Source organism: Dama dama, chromosome 6 (genome assembly GCF_033118175.1).
Source record: "Dama dama isolate Ldn47 chromosome 6, ASM3311817v1, whole genome shotgun sequence".
Classification (NCBI taxonomy): Eukaryota; Metazoa; Chordata; class Mammalia; order Artiodactyla; family Cervidae; genus Dama; species Dama dama.
Window position 1 is genome coordinate 27,877,272 of NC_083686.1, and position 21,870 is coordinate 27,899,141.

The following is a 21,870-nucleotide window of genomic DNA, read 5'->3' on the forward strand; positions in this document are numbered from 1 at the left end:
ATTTGTGATGTTGCTAGTCTTAACTACTCTGCCTTTGGACTTGAACACCTCCATACACTTTTAGGGCAGGATCAAGAAACTATGGATGTGTTTTAGTTCTCTTGCATTATCATTCTAGTCTTCTTTAGTTTTGTTTCAATATTTTAAAAATATATTTCAAATAAGCCAGGAATAATTTAATGCTTATGCAGTTGCTATATAGGAAATGCCAAAACAGAAGAGCTGCTGTATGACCTGAGATAGACAAGTCTTAACTGTACTGAACCCTTTAAATTAACCTGTGCTGAAGTATGCAGCCACGCTGCTGAACTGTGGCTGATGTTTGTTTTGTTTGTGTAATGTTGGTGGACTCCTAAAGGGAGATTGCATTATCTTTTTTTTCATCTTTTTCTGTTTTTTTATTGAAGTATAATTGCCTCACACTGTTATGTCAGTTTCTACTGTACAGCAAAGTGAATCAGCTATATGTATGCATACATCGCCTTTTTTTTTTTCAGCTCTATGTATGCATACATCACTTTTTTTTTCTTCCCTCCTTCCCCATCCCCCCTTTTTTGATCCATCCCCCCCTTTTTTTTAATTTTCTTCCCACTTAGGTCACTGCAGAACCCTGAGTATGCCTTATCTTCTTTCTGTTTTTATTAAATCATGTAGTAAATATAAATTGTAAACATTTGAACAGTAGAGGAAGATAAAGTATGAGTCAAATCACCCTTCTTCTATAGCCCAAGGTATAGATTTTAGTTGCCAAGTCACGTCCGACACTTTTGCAACCCCATGGCCTGTAGCCCACCAGGCTCCTCCATCCATGAGGTTTCCCAGGCAAGAATACTTTAGTCAATTGCCATTTCCTTCACCAGGGGATCTTCCTGATGGGCGAATTCTTCACCATTGAGCCACCAGGGAAACCCCCAAGGTATAAATCTTAAGCATATAGATTTCATGGCTTTCTATGTATTTGCACATTTATATCTGCACATGTATCTGTGTAAGCAAATTTTTGTTTTATATAAAGGGAGTCATTATATAGATATTCTGAAATTTTCTTTTTAAAATTAATAATCTTATCATAGACTCTTCCCAGGTAAATCCGCATATCGATTATCTTATTCCTCTTAGTGGCTGTGGAATGGTCCCTTGTCAGGTATCGTGACTTCCCTGGTTTTGTTGAGTGTTTTAGCCAGTGTTTTGGTTTTGTCCAGTGTTCTTCCATTACAAATAATACTGCAATGGATTCTTTTTGATATGTATCTCTGTGTGTGTATGTTTGTATTTTAGGATATATTTCAGTGGTGAAAGTGCTAGACCAAAAGTACATGGGTCTGTTTCTATAACTCACATTTTATTATGTGAATGAGCTCTGTATTTTTTAAACTACAGTGGTTTTTTAGTGGTTTAGTATGTTTTAGGATGTGCTATGTCATATGTCGGGTCTCAAGCCCCATTAATATCTAGTCTCTGTGGATATCACTCTCCATTAACTCTTTTATCCATTAAGAGACAGACAAAATATCACCTCTTTCCTGAAAGTATTCATAACACTTAGCACATTGGGTAATTATAACCCCAATAACTAATATTTTAATGAGTGCTTACTATATACTGTTATTATGTATAGTATCTTATTTAATCCTCACAACTCTAAGAGGTAGATAATACTATTATCCACAGTTTGTAGTTGAAAAAAAATCAAGGAAAAGAATAACTTGCTCAAGGTCACAGTAAATGATGGAAATAGAATATAAACATGAGCAGTCTCACATCAAAGTCTGCTTTTTTTTAACTGGTATGGTTCAGCGCTTCCCTTCTGTTCCCTGATCTCCCTAATAATTGACTGAAGAGATATTTGGTATAAATTATAGAACTCACTAGCTCATTTTATCTTGTATTTAGGTCTTATTTACAGATCTGTGTGAATGACATCTTTTTCTAATTTATGACATACCTCTGGGTCATTATACATAAGTAGTAATAGTCCTGGTACGTTTAAGAGTTGGTTAGAGCACCATAGAACTGCACCCCACCTCCTTAAAAAAAAAGACTTTACTGGAGTGTAGTTAATGTTGCTCTGTTCTGTTACATCCTGTTATTTCCCTGAGTCCATCTTCAGCAAAATTCATGTGATCTTGAGATGGATTTCATAGATTGTGAGTGAATAGTATACTATTCTGTACCTTTTCTGGAACATCGATTCAAAATACATAACTTGTAGATAAGTTGTTAAGATGTGAAGTGAGAAGTACGCTGTTTTAGACTTACTACATGTCTTAATTCATGCTGTCAAGTAAGTGTGATAGGCAAGCTGAATCTCAGAGCCTCACATAAAAGGGACATCATAATACCTTCTTTTGGGTGGAAGGTCAGATGAGATCACTCTGTCAAAACTTTTGTGAACTATAACAGTCTCAATAAATACTAGTGTTTAAAACTGAAGTTTGAGGAATAATGGAGAGCATTGTGAATTGGGTTACTGTTTAGTAGTATGTTTGGCTATTTTTAAAAAGTACAATTTAAAATCTGTAATTAAAAAAATTTTGACTCTCTTATTTTCTTTCCTAACTCCATTTAATTTGATTATTTTATTGAATTCATAGATTGCCAGTAAAACTCTTTGGCTGTAATTGTACATGTGGATTAATTTATTTTAGGTGGAGTCAATGTTAGCATAGGAAGTGGGATTCTGTAGTGAAGTGTTAGTCACTCAGTCATGTCCTATTCTTTGTGACCCTGTGGACTAGCCTGCCAGGCTCCTCTGTCCATAGAATTCTCCAGGCAAGAATACTGGAGTTGGTTGCCATTCCCTTCTCCAATTCTGTAGTGAAGATTTTACAAATGATAGTTGTATGGGTTAGATGATCTTTTAGGATTATATTCAGAATTTATTAGATCTTTAGTACTTAAATAGAATATACTCTTCAGTTCCTCCAAAATTTAAAAATTTTTACTGCTTAACCATACTGTTAATAAAGAGGGAGAGATAAGAGTAATGGGAAATGCAGCATCCTTTTCTTATTTTTATCTGCTTTTCTGGGAATGATGAAGCAAACCATATTTCAGTGACTTCTCTGCTGTAAGCTTAGCAGGTGATTCAGTGGTTCTAGATAAAAATGGCAAAGTATAAAGCAAAGATCTGACTATGCTGTTTTCTTAAATCTCAGAATCTTTGAAACATAGCCCTAACTTGCTTTGTGGATTGGTCTTTCATTTGTACCTTTCCTGCTTTGCTTTTCTTACTCTGCCCAGTATTACCATCTCCCAGTCTGAGATCCTCTCCACTGTTTGACCCAGCTTTCTGGCTACAACCCAAACTCTGATACTGAGTTCTCTTAGCCAGAGCCTAGTTCTGGAATATATTTTAAGTTGTTAACGTGTCTTAGGTATGTGGGAGGTCTTTCCATATGTAGAAGTTCTTACCTACTTTAGCCTTATCACCAGATTCTCTTATTATCTTGTATCCCAAGACATAAAAAACATGGGCTTGGTATTGCAGCTTTTTGTCTTCCATGCATGAGAAACTTCGTTTTGTTTCCCACAGAGCTCAGAAGAACAGAATAGCAAGAGGACCCATTCATTGGGTCTTCAATGTTAAAATTCAGAAATCTTAATCAAGTACTAAGGTTTCTTGACCTTACTTCTAGAAGCAGAAGTTTACCTAAAAATATCAATTGAAGGGTATTCCAGTTTCATTAAATCCTAGACATGTGAATACCTGGCAATTTCTGTGCCCAATGTAATATTACATTCCATTTTGAAATAACCCATTGCCTTCTATTTTCCAGTGTTTCTCCTGGAGCGGTGGGGGCAGGTGGGGGACATTGTATAGAAAGATTTAATTCAAGGTGGGAAACTTGCTTTTCTATCCTTCTGTAATACTATGTCACTTTGGGAAAGTTACTACTTAACTTCCTTTTGTTCATCCATGTTGGAACTAATAATTTTTTCTAAAGAATGGAGATAATGTAAACATCTAATACACTATTTTATATATTGGAGGTATTCATTACTTGGAGCTTTTGTATTTAACTGTTAAATGTAGTATTTGAATGAAGTCGTCATTGTTCTTTTACAGTCAGGAGCAGTTTTCTTTACCTTTTATAGCTCCTGGATTTTAGTTAGATTCTGATGAAAACTGTGGACCTATGCTCCCTCACATGTACTTAAATATATTCATACAATATTTTGCAGATTTTTCAGTAGGATAAAACTTTTGAGGCATAGGTTTTTGAACCTTGGATTATTTATATTAGCTGAAGAGTACCAGATTTCATCTTTCATCCATTGAGATCAATGACCTTCTGTGCTTTTTATCATCTCTAAAATTAAAAAGTAAACAACTCCTTCCATACCTCTCCCCAGATAATCATATCAAAGATAAAGAATTTTTCTTCCAGAGGTTGACAGTATATAACCTTTCAAAGGATTTTCTTTGGGGATATAATAGATTAGAACATTTTAAATCACTACCAAATTTTCCTTCCATGTTCGTTTTGAAATCATTGGAGTCTTGACTCAGGGGAAAAACTTGTTGAGAGATAACTGGTTTTTGTATCTGCCTTTTTTTCCCCTATAGGTATGACAGAGGTCTTAGGGAATGATAAGATGTACTTAATATTTATAGTGATTTCCTCATTCTATGTTTAATACCAAACTGTAAATTTTAATTTGACTTCTTCTGGCTTATTTTACAGTTTTTGTCTTAACTTTTCTTTTAAATATGGTGCATTGATTGCATTCCTTTAACTTTCTTTGTTCCCAGCATCCCACTTAGGTTATTTAAGGATTGAACTAAACCACAGTTTTGAAAAGCAAGAAACAGATGTTATTACATTTGTCAAACTACCTTAGAGAGGAGCAAAAAGAAGGGCCTCATTAGCTCTTTAACTTTGTGTGTGCTCAGATGTGTGTGGGGAATAAGATCCAACTTTAGCATAGATAAGTCCAGATTTGAATAATATTTTCAGTACTGGTTTTCTCGCAACATTTTTAGTCTCCCTTTTCTTCTTGAATTAGTTTTATTTTCAGCTAGGCAAAGATGGCTGCCAAAGGAGAAGGGGCTGGGATATTCTAGCCAGTGGTGGCTGGGAAGACTCACCTCTTCCCAAATCACATGGAATATTTTCCCCACAGACATGAGGGATTATATTACTAGAAAAGTGGGCCGGGGATAAAGCATGTTGAATAGTAAAATTACAGTTCACAGTCCACTACAGGTACCATCAGAGGACCAGAAATTTTGAAGAAGATAGAAAGTTCACGGGATCGCATTGACAGCAAAATCTCAAAGGAAACTGGAACTCAAGATATCAGAGGTAAGCTCAGGTTTTCCTAGGGGAACCTTGGAAAGGCTCCAGGCTTGGAGTCAACAAGTACAGAGAACAGTAGTAATTGGGTAATAATCAGGAGCTTTTTAAAGAGTTACTTTCCAAAGTGCTGGGTTAGTTGGACCTCCCTCCTGCCCTCCCTCCAGTCTAAACAGCTCTGGTGGCAGTGGCACCCGCCCTCAGGCCTGAAGTCTAAGCACTGCTCTCGTAAGAAAGCAGACTAACAGTTCAGTAGGACATCTGAGATCTTGGAGTCTGAGAGTAGCAGAGGCACTGAAGCTTGCTTCTTCAGAGAAAAGCACTTTTGGTGGATCCCAGCAAGCTTGACTTCTTGTTTAGGTACCTTTCTGGGGTGCCTGCTTATCTGTATGCCCTGACTACTTATATAGTATCACACTCCCATTTAAGTGAGACACCATTTGCAAAAACAAGTCCGAACAACATCAGAGAAACCCAAAAGTGATCTTTTATAAGCCAATATAAACAAACAAATGAGGAGAATCAAGATGGAAGACGATTAAGAGGAATGAAAGAACACCTGACCTCAGATCAAATTCCGAAGAAAACTTCAAAGAAAAAAAAAATGTAATACATATTTTACTAAGATTTAAGAACATGTTGCAATGATTAATCAGAGTTTCACTGAAAAAGTGGCAGAGAACCAGAAAAGATTTTGAAAATTAGAATGATAAGTGTTAATGAATAGGTTAAATAACAATTTAGCATTAATCAAGACTGGGTTATTGATTTTGAGCTAAAGACGAAGAACTCTAGATATGAAGCGGAAGAATAAAAGATCTGGAAAAATGGAGAGGTACGGAAAATATATCACAAAGTTTTCACAACTGTAAACATTAGTTCTAGAAGTAAAGTACAGGAAGTGGGAAGGAGAAAAATATTGAAAGAAATAATTGAAATTTCATGAGCCGAAGAAAGATAACAAATTTCAGATTAAAGGAGCCCATCTAATACCACGCAGGATGAATGAAAAAAGACCTGCATCTAGACACATCTGGTAAAATTTCAGAACTCTAAGGATAAAAAGAAAATTCTCAGTTAACTGCCAGAGAACAGGAATAAAAAAATGGAAAATCAAATAACTGAAATCTTAGCAGCCATGCTGAATGCTTGAAGATAAGCAGTATTTTCACCATTTAGGGAAAAATAGATTTGGACCTGCATTTTTTATACTTAACAATACTATTTATCATGTGAAGACAAGTACATTTTTTACCCTTAGAAAAAACTGTGTATCTTATATAAATATATTTGAGATATATTATACAATGGAAAATATAATCCAAGATAGAGGATATGGTGGTAGGGAAGTGTCAGGGGAGGAAACTGGTAGCTACAGTGGCAATCTTGGACTTTCAAAAAGAACTAAAGAGAACTAGAAGAAAATGCTTAGACTACATGGACACCTCTGGTTCAACCAGTAATGTCTAAATGATATAAAATTGCATTTCCTTCAGGGATTAGTATTTACCTAGTCATGTTATAAATGCAGTTACTTTTTAGTTTTTAGAATCAACCTAGAAAATATATAAAATAGACTTAATTATAGTTGTGAAATAATTAGTATAGTTATAAACTTTCAAAATAAAAAAATGTTACAACCCTTACAATTGGGAGATAGAGGGCAACAAAGGAAGAGTCAGTGTTCATTTCTTCAGTGGGCAGTCAATAGATAACACATAAAAATTAATAAATCAAGAAACAGAAGTCAAGTAACAGAAACTTAACAGATAATAAAGTTAAGCTTGTAACCACACTACAAATCAGTTAACAGTGTAACAATGTATTGCCGTTTTATTGTAGGCAAGTAACAAAAAGACTTACTGTTCGTCTTGTGCCTTTGCAGCCTTTGAATTTTTAAAAATCCCACCTTCATGCATTATATTTATAATATTGAAAACATTGCAGATGTGTTATATTTACCTAGTTAGATAATGATACTTTTATTTATAAAGTGACATTCCAGGACCACATAGTTTTTAGAAACTATGTGAGGTAGAAATAATGGACACATGAAGTTAATTCCAGGAAATTGGGAAGTTGCATAGAATATATGAATATTTTTATGAAAGATGCATAAGTGTTTCTTGACTGACTTAACCTCTTGATTTTGTATGTCACTTCTGGACTCATTTCCATGATTCTTTTTTAAAAAAATGTTTGTTGTTAAAAATTTAGAGGTATTAGAAAATTTTGAGTCCTTCCCACCAATGGCCCTAAATAAAATGACATTTTCTCTGACTTACTGAAGACTGGGATTAGAAGCATGGTTTGTCCATGAGAAGGAAGTCATGTGATCAGGGAGAGTTACAGCTACTGGAGACATGATTATCTTCTGGAAGAACTGGAAGAGTTGAAAGATGGGAATAGAAATGGCCTTTGTTATCCTTCTAAAGATGAGTCTTATGTCCCTGACTGGACAGTGCTTGTTGAGTGAAGGAACTAATTTTATTTTGATACCACTTCAACTTAAAGATAGGTTGGCATCCTGTTTGTACTGTACACAGGTAAAATGTATTTTGAAAGCCTAATTTTAGGAGTGTTGCATCAGAAACATATTTTGGGAAGTGTATTTCTAATTGTATGTTTTTCATATTTGATTTTAAAAATCATAAAATCTTACACTATTATGTGTCTTTAAGTACTGAAAGTATAAAATACAAAAGACCCTAAGACTGATGTACATTATAATGATTCTACTTAAATTACATGTAGTTTTCTAAGCAAGCTGAAGTGCTAAAAAAAAAAAAAATCAAGTTATGCAAATATATACTCTTAAAATATTTTATGAGAAGTACTTTTAAAACGAAGCATTATACTGGAAATCAGGGAATTTGTGTAAGAGAGAGTTTACCTGAGCATAATATATTTGGCAGTTCTGTTACACTTTTAAACACTTTGTAAGCTATTAGTTTTTCAGTGGCGACCATTTAAACTATTACTTACTTTCACAGAGAGATGTTGTGATACGTGTTCTTGAAGAGGATGGAAATTGTCCATTGGTGAGGGACCTTTTGAAAGATATGAATGTGGGTTAAGTTTGCTTTCATAAGATATAGTAGTAATTTTATGAAACATGCTAATGTTTATCTGTTACACACATAAAAGTTGTAAATATTAACTTCCATTTACTTATATTGTGGTAGTTTTTGTTGGTGATTTGGTAGTAAAACTGAATATTTGAAATTTGTGAGAGAAGTTGAAAGTAATGGTTAACACTGCTTCTAACATAGCTGTGTTGTGGGATATCCTCAGGATGACCAAAGAGTCACAGTTAGAGTGAATGAAATCAGTATTTTTTATATGTGTATATATGTATGTGTGTATATATACGCACATACGTAAATATACGTGTGTATGCATGAGGGTACTTGTATTGGGATCCTGTCTGTAGATCCACTTTGGAAACTTTAGAATGTCACAATTATGCTCTGAGATTTTCCTTTTGTTAAGACCTCTGAAGATTCTCTGTCCCTAGTCAGGATCAGGTTAGTGGAAAAGGAACCTCACTTTGCAATTTTAGGCCTAGTTTTTTGAGAACATAGACAATTGAATGCAATACATTTCTTAGGAGATGGATTATGAATCTGAAAAAGTACTCGTAGCAGTTGTGTGCAGGCAGACCTTTCAAGATTTGTTGTGAAGAGATAGGCCAGGAACAGCAGAATGGTAACAGGCATCATGACAAAGCAGACTGATTGGAGCTTGCTGCCGGCAACTCCAGACCATCAAGCAACCAGAGAGAGGGATGAGATTGCTTGGATAGTTTTTACATCCTGATTATCTTCCATGCCTTTGATACTATTGTAAGTGACCTGGAACTGTTTGTTATGTCCCCTGGAGTAGAATAGTTGTCCTTCAGAAAGGTAGATATTGGCGACTCATAAAATTGGGTTTGGGCTTGTCATTTGTTGTTGTTTCTGTTTTTGTCCTCATCCTCTCTACTCTCCCCACTGCTGTGTCTGTGGAGTGGCGGTAGGGAGGTAGGCTGTGTGTGTGTGTTGGGGGGGAAGGGTGTAAATTTATTTTGCAAGTAGATACTTACTCCTTTTAAATATAGGGCACTTAATGTATTGCTCACCAAATTGAGAGTGCTTTACTGTCAATAGATTTAGCCTATTTGAAACAAAACCCGAAAACATTGAAATTATTCCTGTTATATGTGTACTGGTTTTTTCTTTTTGAAATGTTGTACAGACAAATTTGGGAGGTGAACGTTCTCTAAAAACAATAAATATCATATCAATTTTGTATGAAAGTGAAAATGTTAATCACTAGACCCTATTGTGAAATACTAGGAAAGAATGAATTCATGGTGTGACCCATCATGGGTGGAGACAAGAAATTCAAGTGTCCAGCAGGCACAACTGTAATTGCAGATGTGAAAGGAGGGAAAGCTGCTTTGTTTTTTACTTTGCTTAGTATATTCCTTATATTTGGACAAGACTGTGCTTGTATTCAGTTCTGTTCTGGATGGAATCTACGTCTGGAAGAAATATTTGTTTAAATACAATAATACTTTTTGTACTGTTCTGAGTGGAGTTTTGAGTTTTATTAATTAGATTAAAAAAAATGGAAAGGAACTATTTATCAGAGAAGATGGAAAAAATCACTGAAGATTTTAATTGTAAACTTTATGAAGAATCAGGGTTAAGTTTTTCTAAATAATAGACTCTTGAAGGTACAGTTACTTTGTCATTCTATATCCACTGTGTAGTATAAAGCCTGTCACCTAGTAAGCACTCAGTAAATATATGTATAAATGAATGATAGTTATAATGATCTTTCCAAAAATGTTTGCTGGAGCCTTTTTATCGTGTTAGACTTGAGAAAAATTTTATTTAAGAAATACATACTTTTTGTCATGTTTAGAATATACTACTGCATGGTCTTTGCATGATTTTATGTATCAGAGTATAATTTTATATATTCTTATTTAATTCTTTGTTACCTAAGCCTTTTAGCTGTTTCTCACATATCTAAAAACCTGTCCAACTGTTAACATTTATTTTGGAGGTTCTGGAGAAGTTTTAGTCATCCTTATTTTAAAATATTATCATCAAAATTAGAGCTGGGTTATATGTGAGGAGACTGAGAGAGAAGCTGTTTAATGCTCTGTGTTAATAAAAAATCATCTTTTTCTTAGTTTGCATTCAATTCTTTTCCCAATAATGATGGAAGGATTACTTTAGAATTTTATGCTTTCAAAAGGAATAGTTTGAAGTAAATGTGGAAGGCAGACTAACACTATTTTATTAGTTTACTAAGAACGTACCCAAAGAATTATACAGAATTATTATATGCAGAATCCTTATAATACTATATTCTGGGAGAAACTGCACAACTTACTAAGTTAAAGAATCCATTAAACCTCGATGGATTTGTGTTTAACAGAAGTAGAATTTTTAGAAAATTAGATAATTTGTCAGTTTTATTTTTTTATAATTTTATTTATTTTATTTTTGGCTGCTCTGGGTCTTTGTTGCAGGGCCCAGGCTCGTCGTTGCCGTGCCCGGGCTTTCTCTGGTTGTGGCACGTCGGGGTTACTCTCTAGCTGCAGTGTGCAGGCTTCTCATTGAGGTGACTTCTCTCGTTGCAGAGCATGGACTCTAGAGCACAGGCTCAGTTGCTCTGAGGCATGTAGGATCATAGTTCCCAGACCAGGGATCAAACCTGTGTACCCTGCATTGGCAGGTGAATTCTTAACCACTGGGTGCCAAGGAAGTCCCAACATAAAGTTGTTTGTTTTTTAACTGAAGGATAACTGCTTTACAGTGTTGTGTTGGTTTTTTGCCATACATAAACATGAATCAGCCTTGGGTTTACATATATCCCCTCCTTCATGGACCTCCCTCCCCATCCCACCCCTCTAGGTGGTCACAGAGCAGCAAATTGAGCTTCCTTCATCATAGAGCAAATTCCCACTTGCTATCTATTTTACACATGGTAATGTATATGTTTCAGTGCTATTCTCTGAATTTGTCCCCCTGTCTCCTTCCTGCTCTGTGTCAAAAGTCTCTCCTTTTTGTCTGCAACTCTATTGTTGCCCTACAAATAGGTTCATAGTACCATTTTTCTAAATTACACATATATGCATTAATGTACAATATTTCTTTTTCTTTTTCCAATTTCACTCTGTGTAACAGCCTCTAGGTGTATCCATCTCACTAGAACTGACTCAGATATGTCCATTTTCATGGCTGAGTAATATTCCATGGTACATATGCACCACAACTTCCTTATCCATTCATCAGTCAGTGGACATCTTGGTTGCTTCCATGTCCTGGGTATTGTAGATAGTGCTGCACTGAGCATTGGGGTACATGTGGCTTTTAGAATTGTGGCTTTCTCAGGGTATTTGCCAAATAGTGGGATTGCTGGGTCATATGGTAGTTTTATTCTTGGTTCTTTTTCTTTAAGAAATCTCTGTACTGTTCTCCATAGTGGCTGTATCAATTTACATTCCCACCAATAGTACAGAGTTCCCTTTTCTTCAGATCCTCTCCAGCATTTATTGTTTGTAGATTTTTTGATGGCCATTCTGACCAATGTGAGGTGATACCTCATTGCAGTTTTGATTTGCATTTCTCTAATAATTAGAGTGATGCTGAGCATCTTTTCACGTGTTTATTAGCCATCTGTATGTCTTTTTTTGGAGAAATGTCTGTTTAGGTCTTCTGCCTATTTTTTGACTGGCTTGTTTGTTTTTCTGATGTTGATCTGCCTGAGCTGCTTGTATATTTTATAGGTTAATCTTTTGTCAGTTGCTTCATTTGCAATTATTTTCTCCCATTCTGAGGATTGCCTTTTCATCCTGTTTATGGTTTCCTTTGCTGTGCAAAAGCTTTTAAGTTTAATAAGATCCCATTTATTTATTTTTGTTTTTAGTTCCATTACTCTGGGATGTGGGTCATGGAGTATCTTGTTGTGATTTATGTCAAAGAGTTAAACATCAGGTTTTTTTTTTAAGTTAGAGATTTATTGTTATTTTGTAATTAATAAATTGTCAAGTTGGCTATGACACTACCCCACACTGTATACCACCATTCGCTAGTACAAAAGTTTTTAAACCATACTGAGGCATAGGGCAGAGAGAGCAGAGACACATGAATATCATCCTTAACACTTCCTCTTAGTCATGCCTCTGTCTTAATCTTTGTACATGTTTTCTTCCAGGGGAGAGTGTCAGAACAGAGCATAAAATAGTGAGCAACCTGCCATTTACCGTTTTAATACCAAGCAACTTACAGAAGTAATGGAATTCAGCTTGTGTTTCCCTTGGTTTTACTAGTCTGAACTCATTTTAGATTACTTTAACATTTTAATTTCCCTTAACTGTACATGAGAGAATATGATGACTAAGAGAATACTGAACCAGAGTCAGCCAAATATACTACTGACCCCAAAGTTATGTTTTAATAGGTCCTAAAGGAATGTGGCTCAGATGGTAAAGAATCTGCCAGCAATGCAGGAGATCCCAATTTGATCTGTGGGTCGGAAAGATCCCCTGGAGAAGGGAATGGCTACCCACTCCAGTATTCTTGCATGGAGAATTCCATGGACAGAGGAGCCTAGTGGACTGCAATCCATGGGGTAGCAAAGAGTCGGACATGACTGATTGACTGACAGAAGAATGTACCACCCTAGTAGTTTGAGAGTTCAGCAATGACATAGTTTTAAATCCATGTTTCCATCAAGAAATTTACTGTACAGTTATATTCAAGTATATGCAGAGTATGTATGCCCTTTTGTTGGGCATATTCATTGTAGTATTACAAAATGCTGGAGCAACACAAATGCCCATCAAAGGGAAACTGATTATAGTACAGGATTTTATTAGTGAAATTTGAATAACTATCAAAATCAGGGATATACTAATCTGAACCGATTATGGAATATTACATTTTAAAATGGAGATGTAGGAAAATATGTACAATATCCTTCCATTTTTATAAAAAAAAAAACCTTGCACTAAGATATGCTTCATATATGTAGGTTATTTCTGGAAGAATACACAAGTTGTGCCTTTTAGGGGTTGGTGAGAGATAGGTTTACTTCTTCCTATATTGTCTTTTATACAGGAATGTTTTCTATGTTTGTGCATTGCTTTGTAGATAAAAACCATAGTTTAAAGAAAAAGAAAGTAATGTATGAAGATAATGAAAAGAATATTACTATGGTGTATTAGATATATCAAAAAGCCCCAGTCATATTATAGCATGATTGGTGTAGGAGAAATATAAGGTAAATTTATAGAGATAGTTATATATAGTTATTTTAGTAATGTATATAGGCTATCAGAAATTTGACCAGATTTTGTTAGCCTTTTAATTTAAATTCTGTTTGACTTTTTAATGTATGTATGTCAGTTATGCTTGGTCCAGGCTATTTTATACTTCTGCTGAAATAGAGTAGAAAAAGAGAAAAATAGAGATGTAATGACTACATTTCATACATTTTAAGAGGTGAGATTGGTTCAGATTTTCTTTTTCTATTAGTTTGTTTTTATGTAGATGGGTGAAATAATCATATTTATGCTGCAACCAATTAAGTGTCTTTGTTTTGTGTAAAAATGTGAATTTTGGAAAAGTCTTGCCCTTTCCTAAATAGAAAAAAAAGAAAAGATTTGATTGGAGCAGAACTTTACAAGAAAGATTTGATTGGAAAAAAAACACAATGGTTTATGTGGAGGAACAAAACCATAGAAAATAGGGTTGCTTGCTTGTCAACAAATTTCTGTGTGTGTATGTGTATGTGTGTGTTTGGTTTTCTTTTTCCTTGTTCAAAGAAATAAGTGCTGGGCCTAAATAAAACTGTAAATTTCAGAAGATTCCTTTATTTAGTCTTGCTATTTATTGAGCTTCTTCTGTCATTTTCCTTTACTTTTTATGAGAAGCTTTTCTCTTCACTTTGGACATTTGGAGCTTACTGTATTAAGTATTCTCCTTTATGATTTAAGTTACATTTGTTAGTTTGTGTTTGTTTGCATAACTGTTAGTAGGTTAGCTCTTATTTCTACTTTAATGCTTTTGCCCTAGGTGAAAATGAAAGATTTTAAAATCCATTTTAGGCAAATGGGGAAACAGGTTTTTTTTGCCTTTAAATTGTGGTTGAACTAGAAGGAAGTTGGCTTACTGTTAGGATGTAGGATCTTATAGCACATGTATATGAATCTCCTTTCACACACCCTTTCCTCCAAAGTAACCTGTGCTGTGGCATAGGTCCTCATATTAACAAAAGAACAAGAAAATAAAATTAAGAAATCATTACTTTGCTGTATAACAAAGAATTACAGAAAGTCTCAAATGTAGATTGTGTTTAAATTCAGTATTTCTAATATCTTATTTCAATGGCCTAAAGATAATAACCACAGAACAAGTAATTCTTAGTGGTAGCAATAATTTAAAAGGGATTAGGAGAGCTTCCCTGATGATCCAGTGGTTAAGAATTCACCTGCCAATGCAGAGGACACAAATTCAGTCCCTAGTCTGGGACGATTCTACCTGCCGCGGATATGCCACAGCTCTAAACCCACTTGCCCTAGAGCCCATGCTCTGCAACGAGAGAAGCCTGTGCACTGCAACAGAGAGTAGCCTCTGCTGACTACAACTAGAGAAAGCCCACACATAGCAACGAAGACCCACTGCAGCCAAAAATAAATAAGATAGAGGGATTAGGACGCATAACTGGGTATCAGATGATTCCTTTATTCATGCATTTGTTAATTTAATCAACAAATACTTAAATCCTTGCTCTCTGCCAGAGACTGCTGGCCCTGGGTATACATTGGCAAACAAAGCATTGTCTGCTTTCATCAAGCTTGTGATCTGTAAGGGAGAGACATGATACATGATATATAAACATCTGTAATTCTGTAAGGACGCTATAATGACGTCTTTATTAGTAAAAACTTAACAGTAAATGTCAGAAAAGCTTAAGAGCAGCACCGTATAATCCTAGAACAGAGGAGAAAGAGACAGTGAATGGTTTGATTGACTTGAACCATAGCGGCCTGATGATTTGTCAAAGTTAGAAGGCCTATTCTTATCTTATGGGAAATAAAGAGTGTTTGAACATGAGTTCCTTGAATTCAAATCTGTCATTACTTGCTTCTGTTGGAAAAAGGTTTGAGAAAGAAACTTTGTTGTTGACTTAATCTAAGGATGAGGCAATTTATTTGAGGTAAGGAACGGACTGAACTGAAAGGAGGGAAATAGTGAGAGCCAGTTTTAGTTCTTCATAAGCTGTGTCTCTACACTGGACTTTATTTTGTTTTGAGAAGCTCCCAAACAGAAATGTAAGCACTATATATGATCTTGGGAAAATGTTTTTAATATCATTTGTTTTCCATTAATTTCACACATCCTTTGGAGTCAGACCATTCTGGGTTTGAATTCACCTCTGCTTTATAACTGTACTGTGTGCAACTTAATTTTCTTATCTGTAAAATGAGGGTCATATCATCTGGAGGAAGTATAGTAGGTGGTTCAGAGGACAAACTCTGGAGCCAGTTACCTGGGTTCAAATCTTAGCTTGTTAACTTAATTGAGAGTAAGTTGGGAAAGTTGCTTAATTTCTCTGTACCTCAGTTTCCAGAATGGAGATAATAATAGTTCCTGCCTTTCTTTTATTGAGATTTAATGAGTTAATATATACAAAGCGCTTATAATAGTTTATCACATATGGTAAGCACAAGGTAGTTATTAATGTTACTAGTTTCAATTATTATCACCTAGGGTATTGTGAAGGTTAAATAACTTGTTAAAAAATAGTGATTTGTATATTGCCTGACACAGTAAAAATGTCTCCTAAATAATCAGAAACTGAGGAGCAGATACTGTATCTCATTGAGTCTTCATATATACCTGTTTAGAAGAAATTTGATTTGTCTTGTTGATTGTACCTAGGATAGTTTCTGATAAACAGTAGACAGTACATTTTTGGGTTTTGTTTGTTTGTTTTCAAGAATTGTTTATTTTATTTTTGGCTGTGTGGGCTTTTCTCTAGTTGCTGCCAGTGGGGGCAGCTCTCTAGTTGCCTGCACAGGCTTCTCATTCCAGTGATTTCTCTTGTTGTGGAGTACTGGCTCTAGGGTGCACAGGCTTCAGTCGTTTTGGGTCCTGGGCTGTAACAGCACAGGCTCAGTAGTTGTAGTCCACAGGCTTAGTTGCTCTGTGGCATGTGGGACCCTCCTGGACGAGGGATGGATCGCATGTCTCCTGCGTTGAGAGGTGGACTTTTTACCACTGAGTCATCAGGGATGCCCAGCAATCCATTGTTGAGTTCATGTTGTCACATTCTACAGATAAGTAAACTAAGGCCCGAGAAAGTTGCAAGGTGTTTATACTGAAAAATAACATCACTTTGAGGAGACGTTACTGGAAAGGCCATTCATGTCATCACTTAGATTTGACCATATGTGTTAATAATAACTCCCTCTAATTTTTTCCATTTTCCTTACCTTTAAAAAAGTTCACTTTCTTTAGTTAGGTTAGAAAAATTTAGACTAGAGGAACTGTTCACCTTAGAGTTACAATTAAAGTTGTTAACCTAATTGAGTGATGACTTCAAGTTCAGTTTGTATGGCACTCTTATTAAAGTGCAGGGTTATTTTGTTAATACTACAGAATAGAGCATAAAACATTTTTCCTTTCCTGTTGTGTTTTCTATATTCTAGATTACATAAGGAAGAAGTTTGACAGAATATTGGGTTGACCAAAAAGTTTTGAGTTTTTCTGTAAGATACTATGGAAAGCGCCAAGCAAACTTTATGGTCAACTCAATAATTTCACTAAACTGAGGCTGTATTACAGTGGTAAATATAATACAAAATTAGCTCTACCATATTTGCTATTTAATGATCCAGAAACAGTGTTTCTAAATTTCATGCATCTGAAATATTTTAATCTTTTGTAGTATTTATTATAAGGGAGGGAGAGGCCATTTCTTTGGTTAGTAAGTAAAGTTAAAGGCATTTCTAGAAATGCATATAACCTTGATGTGTTATGGCTTGCTTCAATGATTATGAATCTGTTGAATATTAATCTCATTTCTCTTAGATATTTCCAAGCAATTAGTTTATAGAATACCAGATTACCATTAAAAAGCTACATTAAATTATTATTTTTAACACCTGCAAGTCAACTCCTATATGTATTATATAATGCATATGCCTGATGTAACAAATTCCTAATTTGATATCACCTTGCCTCCCTCTTTGTGTATTTAATACAGCCATTAATCTCACTACAAGGCTTTACTAAGGATAAATTGCTACGTAACCCACTTCAACCTCTTTTGTTCAACTAGGAAGCCAGACGTGTTTAAGCTTTTTAAAAAATACATTATTATTTCTTTTTTGAAATTTTAGAATTTTAAAATTTGAAATGGTAAAATATAAGAGACTGTATCTGTTTTGTCTGTTGAAATTACTTGACTGAAGTTTGCTTTGCAATAGAGCTTCTGTATCTTTAAAAAATACACAGTGAGTCACCCCTGCTCTTTTGGTAGATGCCTGGCTAGTGAACAGCTAAGCTGCTTTAGGCATGTAATAGAACATTCCATTTCCTGTTCCCTTGCTGACACAGAGGAGTGTTCCTGCTGGCAATGATCTAATCATAGTGCAGTGGGAAACATGGCAGTTTGGTAAAACATGGTGGAGACAGCGGCTGAGATGGAAGCATATGTCCTAGAAGACATTCTTGAGGTAGGGCTAGGTTTGTAAGTGAAATGAGAGTTGAAATCTGAACAAAGAAATCTTATCTGCCGGAATTATTTTACAGATGAATAGATTAGAGGAGAGAGCAAAGAGAGGCAGAGCATAAAAGCAAGATACGGTCAGACCTTATTCCGTGTGAGAATGTGGCAGTCTAGTTCACACGATTACTAAATAAGTCTAGAATTAATCTGTTTAAACTTACTGTTTTGTAAATTGTAGATGTATGTTTGAAAGGGGAAATAAAGAAGGAGAGGGCTTTGGACTTAATAAAAAGCCTGGTGCTGGTGGTGACCTTTAGATTAACTCATTAGAAGGTGGGGTCTGCAAAGCAGCTTTGAGTAGGTTTAGTGTCATATGTCTTAGAATTCATTTACATATCTAAGCCCACAACTCTTGCTTGCAGTTAACTATTAAAAACAACTGCTTATTTTAGTTTCTAGGGCAAAATTAAGCATATATATCAATCTAATTGCCTAATTTAGCTGGTACATTCTGGTTCTAGCTTTTCATGTGACTTTGATTATTATAAAATAAATTATTCAGTTAACTGTAAAATTTAAGGCACCAGGGCTTGAGAGCTCACAAAAATCTGCATTTTGAGTCATGAAAATTTGAATTGTATTTTCTCTTTTTTCCTCCTTGTGTTAGTGTTACAGAACCTATTTGCATATCAATCAGTTCAAGGAAATACATGTCAAAGTGAAACTATAATTGGTTTTGGCCTCGGATGTAGTATACCATCAAATATTTTTATTTATGGATATAAATATTTAACTCATTTTCTTACTTTGGGGGCTGTAGGGTTTTTCCCTCCTCATTAAAAAAAACTGGCTAATTTTTATGATGATTTAATGATGATGAGTGATATTCCTAATACTTAGACTGTTAAGATAATTTATTAAATATTTTACTATCCTGGGGAAGAGAATTTGTTCTGGGGAGAGGGCTTAGGAGAAGAAGCTGCAAAGGGCAGCCAGGCGGGGTTAACAGGAGGAAAAAGCCTATGCGCATTATAAAGTGCTGCATGATCAATGAGCGTTTTCTGGAGTCCCTCAGTGTGCTCGGGGCTGACATTGCAGCAAGTCTCATGGTGGTTCTGCAGGGTGAAAACTGATGCTGTTGTGTTATCTGGCTCCTTGCAGACACCTGGCAACATACTCTTTCCCCCTCTCCTTAGAGCTTATTGTCTGAGTTGAATTCTCTGGTTAATTTCCATTCTTTTCCTCTTTTCTTTTTTTTTTTTTTTTTGATTCTAGTAGTGAGTTTCCTTAGAAATGGTATGGTAAATTATCCACTTAGAAATAGTGATATATATTTTCATTGAGGAACTTCTGTAATTAGCAGTGGTCACATGACTATTAGTGGTTCAGATTAAACAAGTCTATAAAGTTCTAGGAGGACATTTTTATTTGCTTTTTAAAACTTTTGCTTTGAATTTTAAAAGAAGTGTACCTTATAGATTTCAGTAAGTTCATCTGACATTTTCTTTGGTCACTTAAAATTTTAGCATATAATAGATTTTAGAAGTCTATTTTCTGGGAAAAACCTACTTGGGCATTGTTGTGCCTTAAGTATAAATTTTTCTAATACTACCTTAAAAATTGACTTTTCATTATTCCCACTAAAGCATTAAAAGTGTTTAATGTCATGGTAAGATTTTACGTTACCTAACTTGTTCATAGTTACTAGTTAGTTGCAGAGGTTATTTACTCTCTGTAATTTTAATTGTTTGTCCTAATTTTTCTCTCTTAGTTTGATTCCTATATACCTGTCACATTAAACCATACTAAGTGAGTAGTTTTGCCTTTATTTCATTTTACTTTACTTAAATGAGTATTTGTCAATTACTGGCAGACTAGAAGTGAAAAATTTCCAACTAGTAATGAAATGGTCTTCTTTTCAAAAATTAAAAGTAGTCATAATGGGAACATCCCTGATGATCCCGCGGCTGAGACGCCACACTCTTAATGCAGGGAGCCCCAGGTTCCATACCTGGTCAGGGAACTAGATTCCACGTGCACAACTAAGAGTTTGCATTTCATAACTAAAGATCCTGTATGCTGCAACTAAGACCTGACGCAGCCAAATAAGTATTTTTTAAAAAAGGTACTCTCGATGACCTAACGCTAATAGTAAAAGTTTAATAAACTTCCTAACTCTGAAGCTAAATGTACCATTTTCTAAAGTACCTCATACTGCATGTTTTATACAATGAGCTTCCTAGAAAAAAATTTTAATGAGTTAACTCATTGTGTAAATGTCTAATAATGAATAATGAAGTTCATCTATATACCACAGTAATAATTTTATTATACTATCTAATATTAAGCCATTTTAAGTTTATCACCATAATTTTTTCCCATAATTTTTATCAGTATGACTTATTTATTAAGGATCTGGAATTTTATGTAGATTTCTGGTTATTTACATTAAACACTGAATTCCTTTTTTTTTTTCTGTCTTTGAATATAACTTGGTATTTTGAATCATACATTTTACAAGGTACCTTTATTTATTTAAGTCTTAATAAAGAGAAAACTTAAAATCAACATTGCTAGTGAATTAGTGCAGATTAATTCTTGTAAGGCCTTGGTTTACCTTTTAAATTGTGATTGTTTATTGTATGTACCTACATGGATTTAGTGTACATTTTTAGGTGATCATCAGTCTTGAGTAAAATACTGTAAGTTTCTAAAACTTATAGTACAACAGAAAAAGATTGATTTCAACTTATATCATTGCTTCTCAGCTCTCGATAGTAATGGGTTCAATAGAATAATTTGATTATTTAAATTATCTAGATAATCTGGTCAGTGATTTTTTTTCTCCAAACCAAAGTAGTCAAAGTATTTCTTTTGCCCACCTTAACTAATACTCAGGAAAATAGCCATATACAGATGATAGGGAGCCTACAGAAATAGCTCTTTCTTTCTTTCTTTTTGCTTATGTTATTTTTGCTGAGACATGATTATAATTTTAGAACTTTGATGTTCTTCCTCTGAGTCGTATGTAGTAATGGATCTTAGTACTTAGAAAGATCAATAAGAAAAAAAAGTTCTCCAAACTTTTTTTTTTTAATGGGGAGGGGAGTGTTTCCAAGTTTCTGTATCCAAGTGCTATGCATATAAACCTGAGATATTATGTAAGCTTTTTAAATATGAAAACAAAACATATGAGAGGTCAGATACTCGATTACTATATATTCTAGTTTTATTCTGTTTGAACCATGTTTATTAGTTTTCTATAAGAATTGCTTTAGAAATGAAAAATTTTTATAAGTATTTCTTTTAATTTTATTTATTTATTTATTTATTTTTATTTCTTTTAATCAAGTTCAAAATACTTTCTTCAGGGTAGAGCATTTGATACATTTTTGCCTTTAAAAGTACCAGTGTTTTAAAAATAAAAATATTTACATTGTTAAGGACAGTAACTTGCCCAGTCTTGTTCCTTTGTCAGCTAGATCCAGAGTGTCTAGCTTCATCTCTATTTTATTTTACAAGTTGTAATATGTAAGCTAAAAGCCCTACATCTCTATGGTTGTTCCTTAAATATTCAGTGGGTTGAGGATTTGGCTGAACTTTTTAGGGTGTAACTAAATTAAGGATTTGATTAAACATATTAAGTAGGTTTATTATGGAACTATTTCTTGCATTTGTATTTATCTTGAGATTGGAGGGTTTTTAATAATCTTGAAAGAATCACAGGGACATTGTTGTTTCTTTCTGATTTGTCACCATGATGGGCTAGTGGTAAATAGTGCATTTTCATCTAAACAGGGGAAGTCCACTTGCTCTTTATTTAAAAATTATT

General features: G+C 34.5%; 1 protein-coding gene across 9 annotated transcripts in view; it reads left to right on the plus strand.

Annotated features, from left to right (window-relative positions):
* The window catches only part of ANKRD17 (ankyrin repeat domain 17), a 160,367-nt gene that overhangs the window by 17,710 nt on the left and 120,787 nt on the right, over positions 1–21,870 (plus strand). Inside the window, exon 1 of one of the 9 annotated variants that reach the window (XM_061145809.1) lies at positions 8,348–8,368. The exons of 7 other annotated variants lie outside the window; for them this stretch is intronic. In XM_061145809.1, the coding sequence (XP_061001792.1) occupies positions 8,363–8,368 (6 nt within the window). In that variant the 5' untranslated portion in view covers positions 8,348–8,362. Of the gene's footprint in view, positions 1–8,347; positions 8,369–17,970; positions 18,046–21,870 lie in introns of those variants that run through there. One more of the 9 variants, XM_061145808.1, reaches the window with a different exon arrangement.